General features: G+C 44.0%; 1 protein-coding gene across 1 annotated transcript in view; it reads right to left on the reverse strand.

The window, feature by feature from the left end:
- The window catches only part of LOC119446879 (ras-related protein Rab-35), a 30,343-nt gene extending 13,944 nt beyond the window's left edge, over positions 1-16,399 (reverse strand). The window contains exons 1-5 of the mRNA XM_037711458.2: positions 16,242-16,399; positions 11,394-11,444; positions 9,147-9,270; positions 6,294-6,418; positions 3,850-3,974 (exon numbers count right to left, since the gene is read on the reverse strand). Coding sequence (XP_037567386.1) covers positions 3,850-3,974; positions 6,294-6,418; positions 9,147-9,270; positions 11,394-11,444; positions 16,242-16,293 — 477 coding nt within the window. The 5' untranslated portion in view covers positions 16,294-16,399. The remainder of the gene's footprint in view (positions 1-3,849; positions 3,975-6,293; positions 6,419-9,146; positions 9,271-11,393; positions 11,445-16,241) is intronic.
- Positions 16,400-16,468: the final 69 nt, after the last annotated feature.

The raw sequence follows: 16,468 nt of genomic DNA on the forward strand, positions 1-16,468 counted from the left end.
TAAGAAATACAAAACATTAAGTATAGCCTCAGAGATTACACGTAAATGGTAATCTCTGAGGCCTTGTCTCGGCCGCAGCACTATGCTTCAGATTAAATTACAAATGCTCATCTTGGAGGCTTTGCCTGAATTGTGAGGTGGCATCAACATCGCGATCATCACATCCAATTCTGGCATCCCAGCGCATGGCCCGCTCTCGCCATTCTGTTTGTTTAGTTGGCATTCCAGACAGCGTGCTACTGGCTCCAAGAAGTCTTTCTCGTGAAGTTATCGACAGGCCGTGCCAAATGGCACCAACGGTCTCCTCGCAGTCCAACTCCGAATGAGTCTCGAGTCGCAGTACGAATGACCCAGACTCCGCAACTGAAGAGCCTGAACTGCCGCCTACCCCAACGAGCTCAAATGCGGACATCATTAAAGACCTGCTAGGCTGCGGTGTGCCGATTCCTACCGCCATTACATTTTAAGACTTTGCAGACGTCGACAGCGCAGTGTTGTGTGCCGAACTGGATGATAACGAAATAATTGAGCAAGTTTTCCCACCGTCAAACAGCGACTCTAACTCGGATGATGATGTGCCGTGCGGATCTGCCTCGAGCCTTTGCAGTCCTTGCATCAGCGTACAGCGACAACAGAAAACCAGCACAAATTTAGGCGTACTTGGTTGCACGTAAGCGGAAGTGTGTGCAGCAACGAATCGACCACTTGTTCCTTGCACAGGAGTATTAAAACGTAAACAAAATTATCTTTTTTGGGTGCATTCGTTTTTTCAGACATTCAATAGTTGGGACTTATACATTCAATAGTTGGGACTTATTTACGTTCCCTGTGAAGTCCGAATTATCGGTCGTCGACTGTACACCACCGTGCCATAATCCAAGTGTGATCATATGAGGCTTTTATACAGCTTTGTTAGGCCCTTTCAGTGACTGCGCCATGTTGTGCGCGATAAATGTTTTCAAAAGTATGCTCATTGTTTTCAGGCATTTAACCTTGAGGTACTTGATGGGGGGGGGATAAAGGATAGCTTTAAGTCGAGTATGTCCCCTAAAAACATTTGCTACACATTCAGAGGTAAGCGCTGTCCGTCGAGTTCGATATTGGGCTCTGGGCACAGGCCTGTCTTCCTTCTAAAAGGATGCAAGAGCTTTTCTGAGGGTTAAGCATAAACCCATTATCCGTGAGGAAGCTCAGCAAAGAAATGGGTGTCCCTCTTCTAGAACACCATCTAATGCTTGCAGCGAATTGCTTATTGCCGAGGCAGTGGCAGATAACTGAATATGACACATTGTTTATTGAGGTCACTAAGCACGCCTCTGAAGCACATATTAAAATGCACTTTCTAGAACTTCTGGCGAAACATTTATGTCTGGAGTATTACACCGACGCATGAACATGTCATGCCGGTGTGTCTTATGTAGCACTCAGATCATCTTTATTGGAATCCGATCATCTGCACACTGAAACGAGTATCTTTACAGCTGAGGCATACGCAGTACTGTGTGCTGTTAAGCATACAGTGTAGACCGCTTATAACGTAAGTCGCCGGAGTCGCGAATATCCGCACTATAACCAAAGCAACAATTTTCAAGGCCCGCACATATGCAAAACATGTGCACCGAGCTGCCACGCGTATGCGACAGTCGAGGAATGCGGCTAGAACGTTTGCATTCAATTTACCAGTCGAATCTCGTTAATACGAACCAAATCACGCGGCGGCGCTTCTGACCGGCATTGCTCCGGCACCGCCATAGAGTAAAAGCTTAGGAGAGACCCCTCGATGTCGCGCGTGAACAAAAAAAAAAAAAAAAAAAAAAAGAAGAAAGAAAAAAAAAAAAACGCGTCAGAAATTTCGCCCTCTCTCAAATGGCAAGGTCACCGATTCTGCCTTGCGCCGGAACATGCGTGTACGTGCCGACGTCTCAGCCACACTACTGTAGCCACGCGTAGAAAATGGCAGTGAACCCTTCTTTCTCCTTTATGCTTCCTCTACTTTTTAGTCACGTGTTGACCTTGCACGCTGCGGCTATGGCGCAGAGAGAGAAGCAGCGGTGCTGTCCCAGGCCGGCCAGCGAAACTGCCCCACGCCGGCAAACGCCCGCTTCCCGATAACGGCAAAAAACGAAACTTCGGTGAGCTGGCGCCGGGCCGGCTGGAGCGGCGGCGCCTGCACGGCAGCGGGCGTGCACGGTGACAGTCAAAAGTGAGGGAGCTACGAGGGAGGGCAATGGGAGCCACCGAAGCGGCGGAGTCACCAAGACAAAATCCGCTTCCCTGCCGCCCTCCTCCCTCACATTCCACGGTCTTCGCGTGTGCCCTTCGCCGTGCCATGCCAGCGCCGCCCGCTCCCTAAAATTTTGTTTACTGGCGTTATCGTGAAGCGAGCGTTGGCCGGCGTTAGCAGTTTCGTGGCCCTCGCTCGCTATGCGCGCCGTGATATTTTCTCGCACTCAAGGTTCTGGTTTCAGCCTCATTGGCTGTTCGTTCGCACCATGTGCCCTTCTCCTCCACTTCGTCTCTCTTCCTCGAGCACTCCTTGGGGCGCCCATTTGAGGGGAGCGTTGGTCGTCTCCGCTGACTTCTGGCAGCCGCACTGTAACCGGTATTTCGTTTCCCGCAACTGCACTATAAGCGATGCGTGTATACATGGAGTGCTATGGGAAAATTAACGGGAGTTTGAAAAGACTGCACTATATCCGGTCCTGCACTATAAGCGGTTGTTACGTTATAAGTAGTATATACTGTACTAAGAAAATGAAGATGCCAAAAGACATTACATACACTGACCCTTTAAATGTCGTAGAATCTTTAAGTTCGTTGCATAAATGTAAATATCCAGTACTAAATGACCTTTATTCACTCCTCTGTATGACATACATGTCTAATCAGCATGTCATAATATACTGCGTTCCTGGGCACAGAGGCGTCGAGAACAATATGCTTGCTGACAAAACCGCCACATCAATAGCAACAATAACCACAAGCTCCTCTCTAGCTTTACCTTCCATAGACTTGAATCCTTTCCTACCGAAAAACCTTAGGAACTATTGCAAGGCTTATGGGACACTGAAACATCTCACAAGCTGCATGTCATTAAACCACAATTAGGAAATTGGCCATGCATATAAAAAAAAAAAATACGACAGACCGAGGTCATCACCTGTCGACTTAGAATCGGCCACACGTATGGCCCACACTTGTACCTGTTGAAAAGCGATGAGCCACCTATCTGAGGTAGGTAAATGTGGTGCAACGTTGACTGTCCTCCATGTGTTGATGGAATGTTGTGAATTAGAGGCTCGCAGAAAGAAACACTTTCGTTTCACTACATCCAGCAATGTTCCTAGGCAATGACTGCTCTTTGATAGTAAATTAGTGTTAGGTTTTTAAAACGATGTTGGTGTACTACATTTGATACACCCAAGCGATACATAGCACATATTATCAGAAGTTGCTTATCTTATCAGAAATTATTGGCCGAAAAGTCGATAACAAAATGAACCGAGGACAAAATAAACCACCAGCAACCTTCTCAAAATCATGCTGTGATGGTGGCTGTATCCATTGTAATGGTTGCCGCAATCTGAGCGACCAGGCCAAAGATGCAATTGTCATCAAAAAACAGCGATGTTGATGACAGTGCGTCTGAGGGCTCTGACGGTGGGCTGTTCATAATGCCACGGATGTGATTTCAGTTTCATATCCAATTGTAACGTGCAGGCAACTTCCGGATCCATTTTTTTTTCGGATTTTCGGAAAGAAGGTGTGCGTTAGATTCGGGTAAATACGGTAAATAAGATGCTGACGGCAGACTTGTTCCAAATGTTGAAATTCAGTCACAACACTTACCTCTTCGACATTAATGTTCTCCTTGGCGCTTGTCTCAAATAGCTGTATGCCCATCTGGTCGGCGAAGCGCTGTGCATCCTCTGTTAGCACCACTTTCCTACTTGGGTCATCATTTTTGTTGCCCACTGAAAGGTCACAAAAGCAATGTGATTGTACTATAAGTAAGAGAAGGTTCAAACTGCTTTTTATTCCTGTACATATGGCTTCGCTTCACAGCACTGCAGGCTAAAAGAAAAAACTGCAATAAGATCTGCCACTCTGCACTACAACGGCAGTGTATTATGCAGTGAACAACACAATTTGACGACCTTTAGAGATTGTGCAAACAACCGTGCTCAGCTGGAAATATAGCTTTTAACTAGCAGTCCAAAGGCATGGTTTTCCTTCCTCTGACAATAATTTTGTTGGAAAGGTAGTGTAATAGCAAAAGCTACAGGCAGATGAAGTGATCAACTGCACTGTCATCAAAACTGAGTCTTTCCTTTACTGCTCCAGATCATCTTGGACCATCGAGCTGCGCACTAATGTTCCTTTTCGGTTGAGTACAGCCAGTGCTAGCACCTTCCTGTACACTAAAGTTCTGTACGCTGCTTAATATCTGGAATTGCCAGACTTTACATACAGGACAGCCTCTGATAACATTCAGCAGGATTGATATCCTATTCCCCTTCCTCAGTACAGGGTAGCCAACCGAAGACGTTAACCTCCCCGTCTTTCCTTCGCTTTCATCTCTCTATCTCTTTCAGCAGGACGAGTGGTCTATGACAGCTAAATGTTAGACAACCAATGGCCTACATGGTGAAGAAACAATGCCTACACACTGCACTAGTTCATTCGAGATTCAAACGCAGTGGTTCGCAAACCTGTAATCGCCACAAACGTTTTGACGGACCCACAGGCAATTGGAGGACTCGTCTAGTACTCTGTACTTAATGCAAAGATGTAGGAGCAATACATATGTCAAGTTGAAGTTAGTGTGACTAAGCAATACATTTGCAGACTTTTTATTGCGATAGCAATTATATGGACACTCCAAGCGCATTTTTGCCGTCGCCGTCATCGTCGCAGTGAGGTTCCAGTATAAAGTCCAATGGCGATAAAATCGTTGCCGCACGCCGTGTGTGCGAGTGCCAGCGTGCGAGGGTGAGCCGGCAACCGCAGCCTCATCTTGCGCACGCGAGAGAGGAAGGCGGCCGGAAGCGCACGGTCTTCGTTCACGCGCGAGGAACAGGGAGGAGGCGACGGAGACGGGAGGGTGGGGGGGGGGGAGGGTGCGTTCTGCTTACGCGGCTGCTGCTCACGGAGCTATCTTGAAAGCGATCTGCGATGTGGCCGAAGTGTGCGCCTGCGGGGCCTCATCTTCAAAGCGATTTGCGATGGGACAAAGTGCATTCGCACAGTGCTGGTAGCATCGTATGCGCTGCGCTTTCGACGTTTAGTTCGCGTTGAAGCGAGAGCCAGCGCGAAGGTCACTTTGCTCACTGCCGCTGGAGCGCTTTATCACTCCAGCGTTTTGACAAGCTCCCGCAGTCATCGAGCGAGATGTGTTCATGTTTACCTGTGCGCGTGTGACGCCGTGCTTGTTTATTTAGTAAGTAAGTGAATATTTAGAACTTTATACGGCTGATAAAACTACTATCCTTATTTCGTATAGCTGTCTACAAATTTGCTATCGCAATCGATGCTTTGCCTTTCGGGCAAAATTGCAACTTTTTTTTTTACAGGTTCAATGAAAAGTACAAAGTTCCACATCATGTCACTAGGATTTCTTGCAATACAATGGCAGCTGCTTGCTGGCTTTTTCGACTACAGGAGACATCCGTCAGAGATGCATTACCACAGAACCTTCTGCAGAATCCCTTGAACTTTTGTCTACCCCATGGGCTCTGTATAGGCGTATATGTTTCTGTATAGAAACACTGGTATAGGGCGTGATTATGGAGACAGGAGAACAAGAGAAAAGAAAAAGCCCAGCAACAGCAAAAAAAGAAGCAATGAGGTAGTAGGAAACTGATGAAAAACTAAAACAAATGATGAAAAAAAGAAAGATAAGTCTGTCATTAATATAACAGGTGACTAAGAATGAGAAGAAACATTTTATTCATTCACCCAAGAAAATAAAAGCACAGCAACAAAATATACAGGAGGAAGTCCCAAAGCTCATCAGGGCTGTAAGGGGACCTCCTCACAGTTTAACCATTGTCAAAAAACAAATAATGGCTTATTTTGAAAAAGAAAGGTGATAAGCACACAAATCCCCCCCCCTCCCTCCCTTCACCCCCCCAAAAAAGGGCAGGGTGTGTGTGTGTGTGTGGAAGGGGGGGGGGTGTTATCAAGTAGACATACAGATCAAGCAGTCAATGTGCAAACGAATTAAATTAACAGTTGATGACAGAGAGCACTGTAAATAACCAATAGCATGGTTGGAATTCAACAGCACGTACCTAAGATCCTATTGACGACATCGCAGTTCTGCTCAATCTCGTGAAGCCAGCGTTTGACATTGGCAAAGGACTCCCCATTTGTGACATCATAGACCACGACCACACCATGGGTACCTCGGTAATACCTGGGTACAAATGAAAATGTCCAAGTCATACTGTAAACTGCCACTTGAATACATTCTGTGAGAGAAAACATTTATGACTTTTGTAGTTAAGAACTCTCACATGAAGATCTCTGCTGCGTCTACTTTCCACAGAAACAAATCCCACTTGAATAATTTCTGTAACTGTGCACAGGACTATTACAGCAGGTCTTATTTAGGTGGCTGCTCAAGAGCACCTTGCAATTGCTTTGCTACTGTTGTTTCTTAAAGGGACACTAAAGTCAAATAAGAAGTCAAGATAAAGTGATAGAGCAATGCTCTAGAACGGCTAAGGCGTCAATATAATCGCAAACAAAGCTTTAGTAATCGAGAAATTGAGGTAAATGCAGGACATGATAAGAGACTCCCTAGGGACATTCCGGTACTTACCTGATGACGAAGGCACTCCTCAAAAAAGATATGTCACTAGTACTCGACCACTCGTATTAAAAAGATTATTTCGTTGGATTATAAGACGGAAGAAAATGCTACTTGTCTACTTCTATTAGATTCTTAGAAAAAAAATACCTTTTTGGCGTTACGCTTGATAACGACGCGGGCGGTCAAAAGGTTTCGTTTTTGCTCGACTCTGCGCCGTGCTCGCTTTCGAGTTTCAGAAGTTTCGTTATCGCGTAGTGCTGCACTCATGGAGGAAAATCTTTTCCTACCTCCATGACTGCGCTGGTGTTGCTGGCTCGCTAAACTCGCACTTGAATTTGCTAGCAGCTTGAGAGTCGCGACGGCACGTCCAGACGGTGACCAGCTTCGTCGCCCGACGTCGCATTGCAGGAGTCCTCGCTGCTTTCGCGCTCGAAGAGCCGGTGTCGAGGCCGCCGTCATCGTAGGCAACGACGCCGGCAGCGCGAGCCCTCAGCAGCATGTCACGCTCATCGGAGCTTAAATCACTAAAATCGAGCCCAGCATCGCGAGCCAATGTGTCGTTGTCAGGGTTGTCAACTAGTTGGTCCATTGCGACGAGCGTCGACGATCACCGTGTTGACAATTCGGCGCGTGCTTTACCTTCCGCTAAGGTGACTAGCCACCATACTTCCACTTTCGCACTGCCGTCGGCTCTGTCTTGGCTCTGTTTCTGGCCGCGTGTTTGCGCTTTGTGCAAAAAAAGCCATAGCGCCGTCTGCGGGCGCCGTTTTACTCACAGGGGCACAACGTCACAATATGGCCATGACGTCACCACTCCTGGCTGGGGCGGGCGATTTGAATTGCGTTAGAGGTACGCGGACGCTTCAGATGCAATTTTCTCTTAAAATGAGTCTTTTCTTGGCACGAAACAAGCGTTTCAAGGTTTCTGGTATCATATTTTAACAGTCCATGTTGAAATAATATTTGCCTTTAGTGTCCCTTTAAGGCGACATGCTGGTCAAAAAACCAAAATTTTTTTCTCAAAAAAATAAAAAATCGATTTTGTGTCTTGTATGCCTCCAACCCTCCTCTTTTATGCCTTAAGAAATCAAAGCTGCAAATCAACTAGAAGTTGGTAAAAAATGCAAACAGCACTCGTGGTAGCCCGTGAAAGTGCAAATTTACCCTAATTTCGCGCATGCAGCATTTCGCTGTGCGGCGTTGCCTGCTCTTGAATTTTCACGGGGATGTAGTAGGCCTAACCCTCTTCTCCCACTCTTAGAGCCCACTTAAGCAGCGCTGCATTCTTGCTCAAAATACAAAAAAAAAAAAAATGTTTCCCTGCCGAAGTCTAGCATTACCAAATGTTTTTAAAACTTTCAAACCGTTTTTTTTTTTCTCAGTTTTTCCTCTTGTAGCGTTTTTAGAGTTCGTGCATAAAATTTGTGCACATTATGTAGTCTGATCATAATGAAATTTAGCATCCTTATGCTTTAATATGTCCTGAATGCAAAGAAACAACTTTCAGAGCTTTCCAAAAACATATTCAGTAAGATCATTTTAAAAGTTTGTTCGTTGAGAATGGTAAAACAAACTCAGCATAGCAATTCTTTTCTAGACTAAAACACAAATGTTACGTACACTATATAAATATTTTTTTGCTTTATTTAATTCTACTATTCATTAGGGGCAATATGAGCTATTTTTTGTGTTTTCTTGTACTCAGTGTTATCGAATAAGCTTGCACAAAAATGCAATGTTTTTACAATTGCATGGTGTGCAGAAAATTAACAAAATAAGCTATCCAAAAACTACAAGCAGATTTGAAAAGAGGAGTTCAAGCTCTGTAAGTGGCGAAAGCTTCATTGAGCTGTCACAAATATTTAAAGAAAAAGTTTTCCTAGTAGCATCTCCCCTTAAAGACAACACTTTCAGTGCATGAATAAGTAATTAAATATTGACAAATGATGCACTGACATGAAAAATCGAATGAAGTTCACTGAAAAACGTAACATTTTAAATCTTTTCTACTACCATTTATTTCTAATGATACTGAAAATATAATAAACACTTTGAAATTATATCTCCAAAATGAAGAATTAAATTGTAGCTGAAAGAGCTAGGCTAGTATTAGAAGCAACTTTTAGACCTGTGATGACATTAGTTTTCACAGTTTTCTGCACTGCTGAGTAGAGAAAGAAGTCTGCAAAAGTTTTAATTATAATGTAACTAGCAAGCACGCACTCTTTGATCAAGCATTATTTGCGTTTCACTACACCAAAAGAATACCATGAAAGTTCTGAATTCAATGAAAGCGTGAAATACAAGCAAAGTGCCAGACGGGACTTACGTCGATGTGATGGTGCGAAACCGCTCCTGACCGGCTGTGTCCCAGATCTGCAGCTTGACTCGCTCGCCATCTACTTCGAGTGTGCGGATCTTGAAGTCTACCCCGATAGTTGTGATGTAGTTCCCTGGTAGTAATTTAGCAAGCACAATTACTCAACTGTTCGAATGCCAGCTCACACTTCCCGACACAGAAATGCCCGCTATTGGAAATAAATGAATTATGAATGGAACAGTTCTAATACCAGACAATAATCAGGAACATTTCGTTTGAAGGTGTTCAAATAACGGTGTCATTCATTTCCACATACAAGCAGCACAGCAGCATGTGGCAAAGTTAAAGTTAAGCATGGGACCTGCCTTTTCCAAAACTGAGTTGTCCCATTCACATTACGTTCACAGTTGACCCATCCATATGGATTCCAAATATGAACCTATTATAGCGATTTCGCAAGAGTAACACATAAATTGCCTTTGCCTGCCAATGGTGATCGACAAATAGGTTGGTGGCATATGATACAAAATGCTTGCAGAACTGCACCAAGTGAGAAATGTGTGCATGGCACACGAAGCATGCGGCAGTGCAGTTGTCTCTTCCTAGGCTGTTAATTTATCTGCATCAATCATGTATGATCCCATGCGTCATTAATCTATTCTTTTACACACTTTCGAAATTCTACATTATGTTTTACTGACTTTTATAAAAACCCGTGTCCTTGGGCTCTGTAGTGTGTATGGCTGCTAAATATATTGTTAATGGGCAAAAAATAAAAATCATTACGGTATTAAGAATACCTTAATGACGGAACTTTACTGGTAAGACAAAATGTACGTGACGACACTAAATGCGATAGGCTTTTATCACAAAACAAGCCAAGGAAACAAGTATGCAATGTAGTCTAACATGCACACGACTCCATACAAACAACAAAGAGGCACTTTCAGTGACTGACAGCTCCCTTTCATGCTAGCACTGCAGGAGAGCTTTGTCAAGGCTCGCAGGAGAGGTTTCAACTCATACGCACTGTGAAGGAGTTGCCAAGTAAGTGTAAAGAAGAATAAATAAATAAAAGTAAGCGTAAGCTACGGTCGAGCTCTGCTGAAAGATCAATGATGAAATCTATCGCATTGAACTGAAAGTGCAGCCATCAAACATGCTGAATGCAACTGACGGCTACAAATTCAGCCAAGTCCCTGCGTCACTTGCCAGTTTTAATGAAATGTTTTCAGTTTGCAAGTCCAGAAACCTGCACTGATAAGTCTCGACGAACTTTCCATCCATGTTCAAGCACAATGCACAATGCATGCTGCTTTTAGAAAGTTAAGAGAAGACAGCAGTGTACTCCATGGTAGCATTTGCTAAAGAACAAGATCATGCAAGTTAAGCTTATGTAGCAAAGGCGACAGTGCTGTTGTTATGTTAAACAAACTGTTCCAGAAGATAAGTTCACATTGCAAACCTTTTGAACTATGCATTCTAAGACTTGCATGCCTTCTTAAATTGCACATTATATCAAATGTGTACCATAAGTTCAAAAAAATAATATGATAGCCGATTTGGATAGTTCAATGCTACCTACGCTATCTACATTAGAATCCATTAATCATATGCTAGCTACATAAAAAAAATAATAAACCTCTGTGTGCACCCTTCAAATTTTCAATGCAATTAAATCATTCACTTGCTGAAACAACAGACTTAACCCAAACAAAACTGCCCCAATGCCACTATGTATAAATAATAAAGGGTACGTAAACTTCGAAGAACCAAATAACAGCTGTTAGTCTATACAAAACGTTATGGACTAGCAAAGCTTGGACTAAGTTATGGTATACCAAGCTCAATGACATGATCTATCAGTCTTTTAGCATTGACAGAGCTAAATATCTAAAACTTTGTTAGAACTAAGCCAGCAAAACAGGGTTGGTAAATCACTGACATTTTGACAACTATATGTGCTGTCACGGTAGAGAAGAAACGTCAAAGCAAGCATTTCTAATACAGTGAGTTTGGTATTGAAAAGGCTCCATTATGAAGTACTGCAGCCTTTAACAGCAAGAAGCACATTTATACTATGAGAACTGTGGCTGAACAGGTACGATGTCACGAAAGTATGAAAGATGTAGCTGATGTGACCACGTGACTGAGTACTTACTGAGGTTGCACCGAACGTGCTAGTGGGCAAAAAAAAAAAAAAGAGAGGGACAAGTTAAACCGAGTGTCGAAAAATGTTACACAATTGGGACGTACCCGTGAAAGTGTTGTCAGCAAACCTCAGCAACAAGCTGCTCTTTCCAACTCCTGAAACGACAAATGGGGTGAGATCAGAGATAAAGGCTCAAACCTCTTGTGTGTTTACTAAGGGTGTGAGCTACCAGGCAGGAGTTGATCACTTCTGCTTTGAGAAGTACCAGTAACCTGAACATCTAAGCAAGGAGAACAAGGGCAGCTTACATATACTACAGAATAAGCTAAGCGAGATAGATAAAAAGGACACCATGCTCCATTTCGCACACAGCAGGTAATGCTACGAAGGTGAGAAAGACTTATTCACTGCTCCTCATATTCACAACGAGAAAATAGTGCGTTACGTGTGAAAGAAATATGAAGATATAAGTCAGGTAATTTCACGCAAAATTAAGTCTCGTACTTTTACGTCACAAAATAAGATATTATTACATGAGGATGTTGCTGATCTGAACCTGTTTACCACCATGTGAGCGGAGCGACATGTTTCTGCGACCAGCACCACTTTTGCGCTCAACCAAAATATAGTATGCTGAATACTAGACGCACAGAGGCGCGCAAGAAATGCCTCTTACACTTGTTGCATCCTTATGCAACCATCTGCACAGACATCAGACGAACCAAACTGCAGCACATCCCTTTGTACTGCTGTCAGTGCCAAGGTGCTGCCAGCTACAACGCATACAATGCGATCCCACTCAGCTCATAAACTGAGGAGCCAGAATGAAATGTATTGCGGCAACCCTGTCATGAACATGTGACAAGGAAATCAAAGTGCTCAAGTTTCAATTTGTCACCTAAATTTCATGGTGCTAAGCTCTTAAACTAGTGTTAAGCGTTTGAAGAAATGTGTTACACAGGCTTTAACTTAGCTGTCAAGAGGATACACAGGCTTTAAGTAAGCTGTCGAGAGGAAGAAGAGAAGAGAACTGAAGAGAACTGTAAGATACCATCACATTTTAGCCTATTTCTCAGCTGCGCCTTTATCTGAAATGAGCAAGAACAATCGGGGGAACCAATCATACAAAGCCAACAGATAATGAAGCCAAAGAAAGCCAGAGGAAAATTATCTGTTATTTCTTTATTAGCTATAAAAATAAACATAGACGAGAGTTAAATTATGTAATAATTTTTATAGTCTTAACAAAGGGACATTAAGGTGTAAGCACACACAACTTTTGCCACAGGTAGGAGTGAAACAAAAAGCTTTACATGATGCATGCAGTGAGTGCTCTGCCAGTTAAGCTACAGTGATGACTGCACTTCGATTCACCCAATCTTGTCTGTTATTGTACATGTATTTCAAACCTAGCCCTGGCAGTGTTAGTGAGCGCCACCCGTGGCCACAGCGGTGGATGTCAGACATCCATTAAACTGCAAGCAATTGGCAAACAGTTTTATAGAATATGAAGTTTAACATATTGTGATAGATCAAACTGTAATTTATAATTAATTCTATGGTTCGATATTAAAATAATATTTTTCCCTCATGCTTTCCATAGCCTTCAAGGCCTATTGGCTTCACATATTAAGTGTCTGAAAGTCGCAAGAAAAAGATTTACAGTACTACGCATGATATTAAGTTGCTTCACTTTTTCATTTGTAGCACTCAAACTGAGCCAGAGCAATATCAGGCCACAATTTTTTACACAAGGAAATGAGTCACTGCACACAGGTCAGATGAAACGAGGTCTGTCATCAGAAAAGATGGATTACAACACTAATCAATGTGTGCCTACACTGCAACAGTAATAAAAATTGCCAGTTTTTGGAAAGATGATACTTTATTGGATAGATTTCGGCGAAAGATATATGTCCCATGATATACAAGCACAGAGCAAACAAAGTGCTATTCCGACCGATATGGACCAACAAAGAATGCAATTATGCCATTAACCTTGGGTTTAAAGGCTTATCTTGTACAGCAGTAGTGAGTAGAAGAATTTGGCTCAGCTCAGACATGGAAAAGAAGCTGCTGGCATAAGTGCAAATAAGCTCCCACATTGTGTTTCCTAATATGGCATGCTCTTCAGATCCCCAAAATGCATAACAAAACTTCCTCTGAACAACAATAGTATTAGCAATAAAACTAGAAGCACTTCACATGCCCACTAACAGAAACATCATCATGGATTCTAAGATATTCTATAGGTTGTTCACCTCCCCTGTACTTTGCTGTGTTTGCGATGGCTTTTGTAAAAACAATGGCAAGCTAATGTATGACATGAAAAAAAAAAAAAAAAGCCGTGTTATGGTTCACCTGCAGAAACAAGACTAGTTCATTGTAGTTCAGCATTGGTTTCATTTCTTCTAAAATGAGACCACCACTGATGGCATTAAAGGCACACTAAAGAGAAAACACTACAAAGAGTTTAGAATGATGAAGTTTCTTTCAAAACATTACTTTCATTATTCAGTGGCAGTAGGTTATTTACTAAAATAGAAATTAAAGGTAAAAAGTTCAATTTTTTAAATTTCATGTGGGAATCACGGCTATGGTATGTCATGGATTAACTAGACCTGTGCAGATGCCGTCATAATACATTATGTGTCCGTGAGCTGGAGCGGAAACTTCAAGGTGGTGTTGTCACCTGTCTCATTTTTACTGGCTTATCAAGACTTCTGTCACAGTAAGAGGGGCTTTTTTTTGTTATTACAGAAAGCTAATTACAATATAGATCTAAATACAGATCAATTTGTTTTTTTAGTTTAGTGTCCCGTTAAAGGCTCGCCACGTTTCCTGTATATGCCAGATGCGACACAAACTGTGCCTGCAGCTGTTCGAAATTAAATGTTTTGAATGCATCATCTCAAGAAGCAGTTTCGAGAAATACAGAAAGATTGAGGTGCTCTAAATAGAGTTCATGAAACATTTCTTCTCCTCGGTGCTAATTTCTTGCAGAAGGTCATTCCACGGCCAGCAAGCATGCAAAAGCGACCAAGTGCTGCAGAACCTCAATGCGGCCAGCTAAAAAGTGATCCATCAGAAACTACATTTATCCATAGTCACATCAGAAACAAATTTTATCCATAGTCACATGACCCCTTTTTAGCTCTGTTCTAAAGCCTAGTGTACTACTAAGAATATCGACATAAAGCATTATGCCTCCCGCCCATTAGTGACAGTGATAAGAACCATCTAAGTGCGCACTCAGTGTAGCTAGACGACTTTTGTACTTTCAACAATCGGTACTTGAAACCACGATCAGCTAAACTTGACGACCGCGCAACAAACTGCACGGGAACGATTCCAACAAACAGCTTGTCTCTTTCAGTGCGTGTCATGATCGGCACTGGCGCGCTGCGTCGGGCAAAGAATTCCTGTCTTGTCCAAGTGCGCACAGGACCACAAACAATGGAAAGTGGGGCACGCCGAACGAGCGAAACGCGTCGTTGAAGAATGCCGGCGGCCCGGAATAAATTTACGCTAGAAAAGAAAATAAGAAACTAAACACGCGTCTAGAAAGCCCAAGGTAAAAAAGCGGCGCCGCTGTCATCGCCGGACGCTCGAGTGATTCCGGGAAACCGGGGGCGCGCGAGTTTGGTTACGCAGACGTGGACAGCACGAACCCGGCCCCTGTCGAGCAAACGTCTGTTGACGCGTTCACGGCGCGCTACGTGATAGCTACGACTTCTGAGTTCACAGCACAACTGCTCTGAGTCACATGTACCCGGAGAAAGGAAGCGTGCCGCGAATGCCCTCACTTGCATCACGCCGCGGGCAAAATGACGTCTTTCCTCACCGCTTCAAGCGAACGAACCACGCTAACCTCGCGCAACACGAGCCTCATGTGCTAAGCGACGCTGCTGTTTTTAAACCGTTCGCTCAACCGGACTCTGCGGTAGTACGTCTACTACCGATCGAATTCGGTTAACGGCGCCCAACGACGGCTCATCGTACGCGTGCAGTGCTTTTTTTGAAACGACGTCAGCGCGGCACACAGAAGGCACGGGCGGAGCGTAGACCTGCCAGAGAGGCTCGGTAGAACGCGTTCACGCTTCCCATGTGGATCACGCCCAGCAGGCCAGGCCGCGGCCACTAACCTCGGCTACCCAAACAAACTCTGCGGCGCATAACTTTGCTTTTTTGGCAACCCGGTGAAACAAGCGACCACAAAAACTGGCCACCAGAGAGTTGTTTTATTTTCTTCTCTCCTGCGTGGTTTACAGATGCGACGGCACGCGCGTTCCGCAAGCGCGCTTTTTCACTTGGCGCTCCCGCAACTCCGCCAATTTCGCCAGTCACTGCGCTTAATTGAGCGTGCAGAATGCCAAATGATGCGCGCGGTCACCGCCTGCGATCGCATTTCAGACAATGAAAGCGCGCCCGTAGACGCAACACCCCCTAAACGCAGGTGTCTCAGCGTTGCTGCGTGCCCGAAGGGTGGCAGATCGCAGTCCGCAATCGCTACCGTGACCCAAGCCCACCACGGCGAAACAACCACTTTAGCAGTTCGCGACAGTTCAAATGTAACGTGACAAATGACACTAGGAAAAATCTTGTTTTAGACAAGGAAGATGAGCAACACAGTGGCGTCTTATGATTCAGGAGCGGCTCCATCAACGGAGATAAAAATATTCAGATACAGTCAGTGCTTTCCTGTCGCTGAACGGCCAGTAGTTACGATTACGACTCGAACCTTTCGGCAGCGTGCAGCACGATCACGGAAGATCAGTGAACTTGGACGCGACGTTTAAGGAAGCACTGATGTGCTTCAATTGGGGCAGACCGAAAGAGAAGTGCACTTTTTCTTTCGCTCATAGCAAGCGTCAGAGCAAATCGGCATGAACTTTGTTCGCCTTTGGAAAGGCAACAGCCACGGCAACAGCATACTTGAAAAGGCTACTTACCGCTGTCTCCGATTATTAGTAATTTGAATAAATGGTCGTATTCTCTAGCCATTCCTAGGATTCAGGCGTGGGAGATTGGAAAACAATTTCATAAACGACGTCTACACGGGCCAAATGGGCGTACAAGAGCGTTACCACGACAGGGGTGGAGGCGCTAGCGTCGCTCGCATTGCCTCGGCTTCCTGAAGCGCTTTAGGAATTTCCGCTCAAACTAGGGAATACAAATT

The sequence above is a fragment of the Dermacentor silvarum genome, chromosome 3 (genome assembly GCF_013339745.2).
Source record: "Dermacentor silvarum isolate Dsil-2018 chromosome 3, BIME_Dsil_1.4, whole genome shotgun sequence".
Classification (NCBI taxonomy): domain Eukaryota; kingdom Metazoa; phylum Arthropoda; class Arachnida; order Ixodida; family Ixodidae; genus Dermacentor; species Dermacentor silvarum.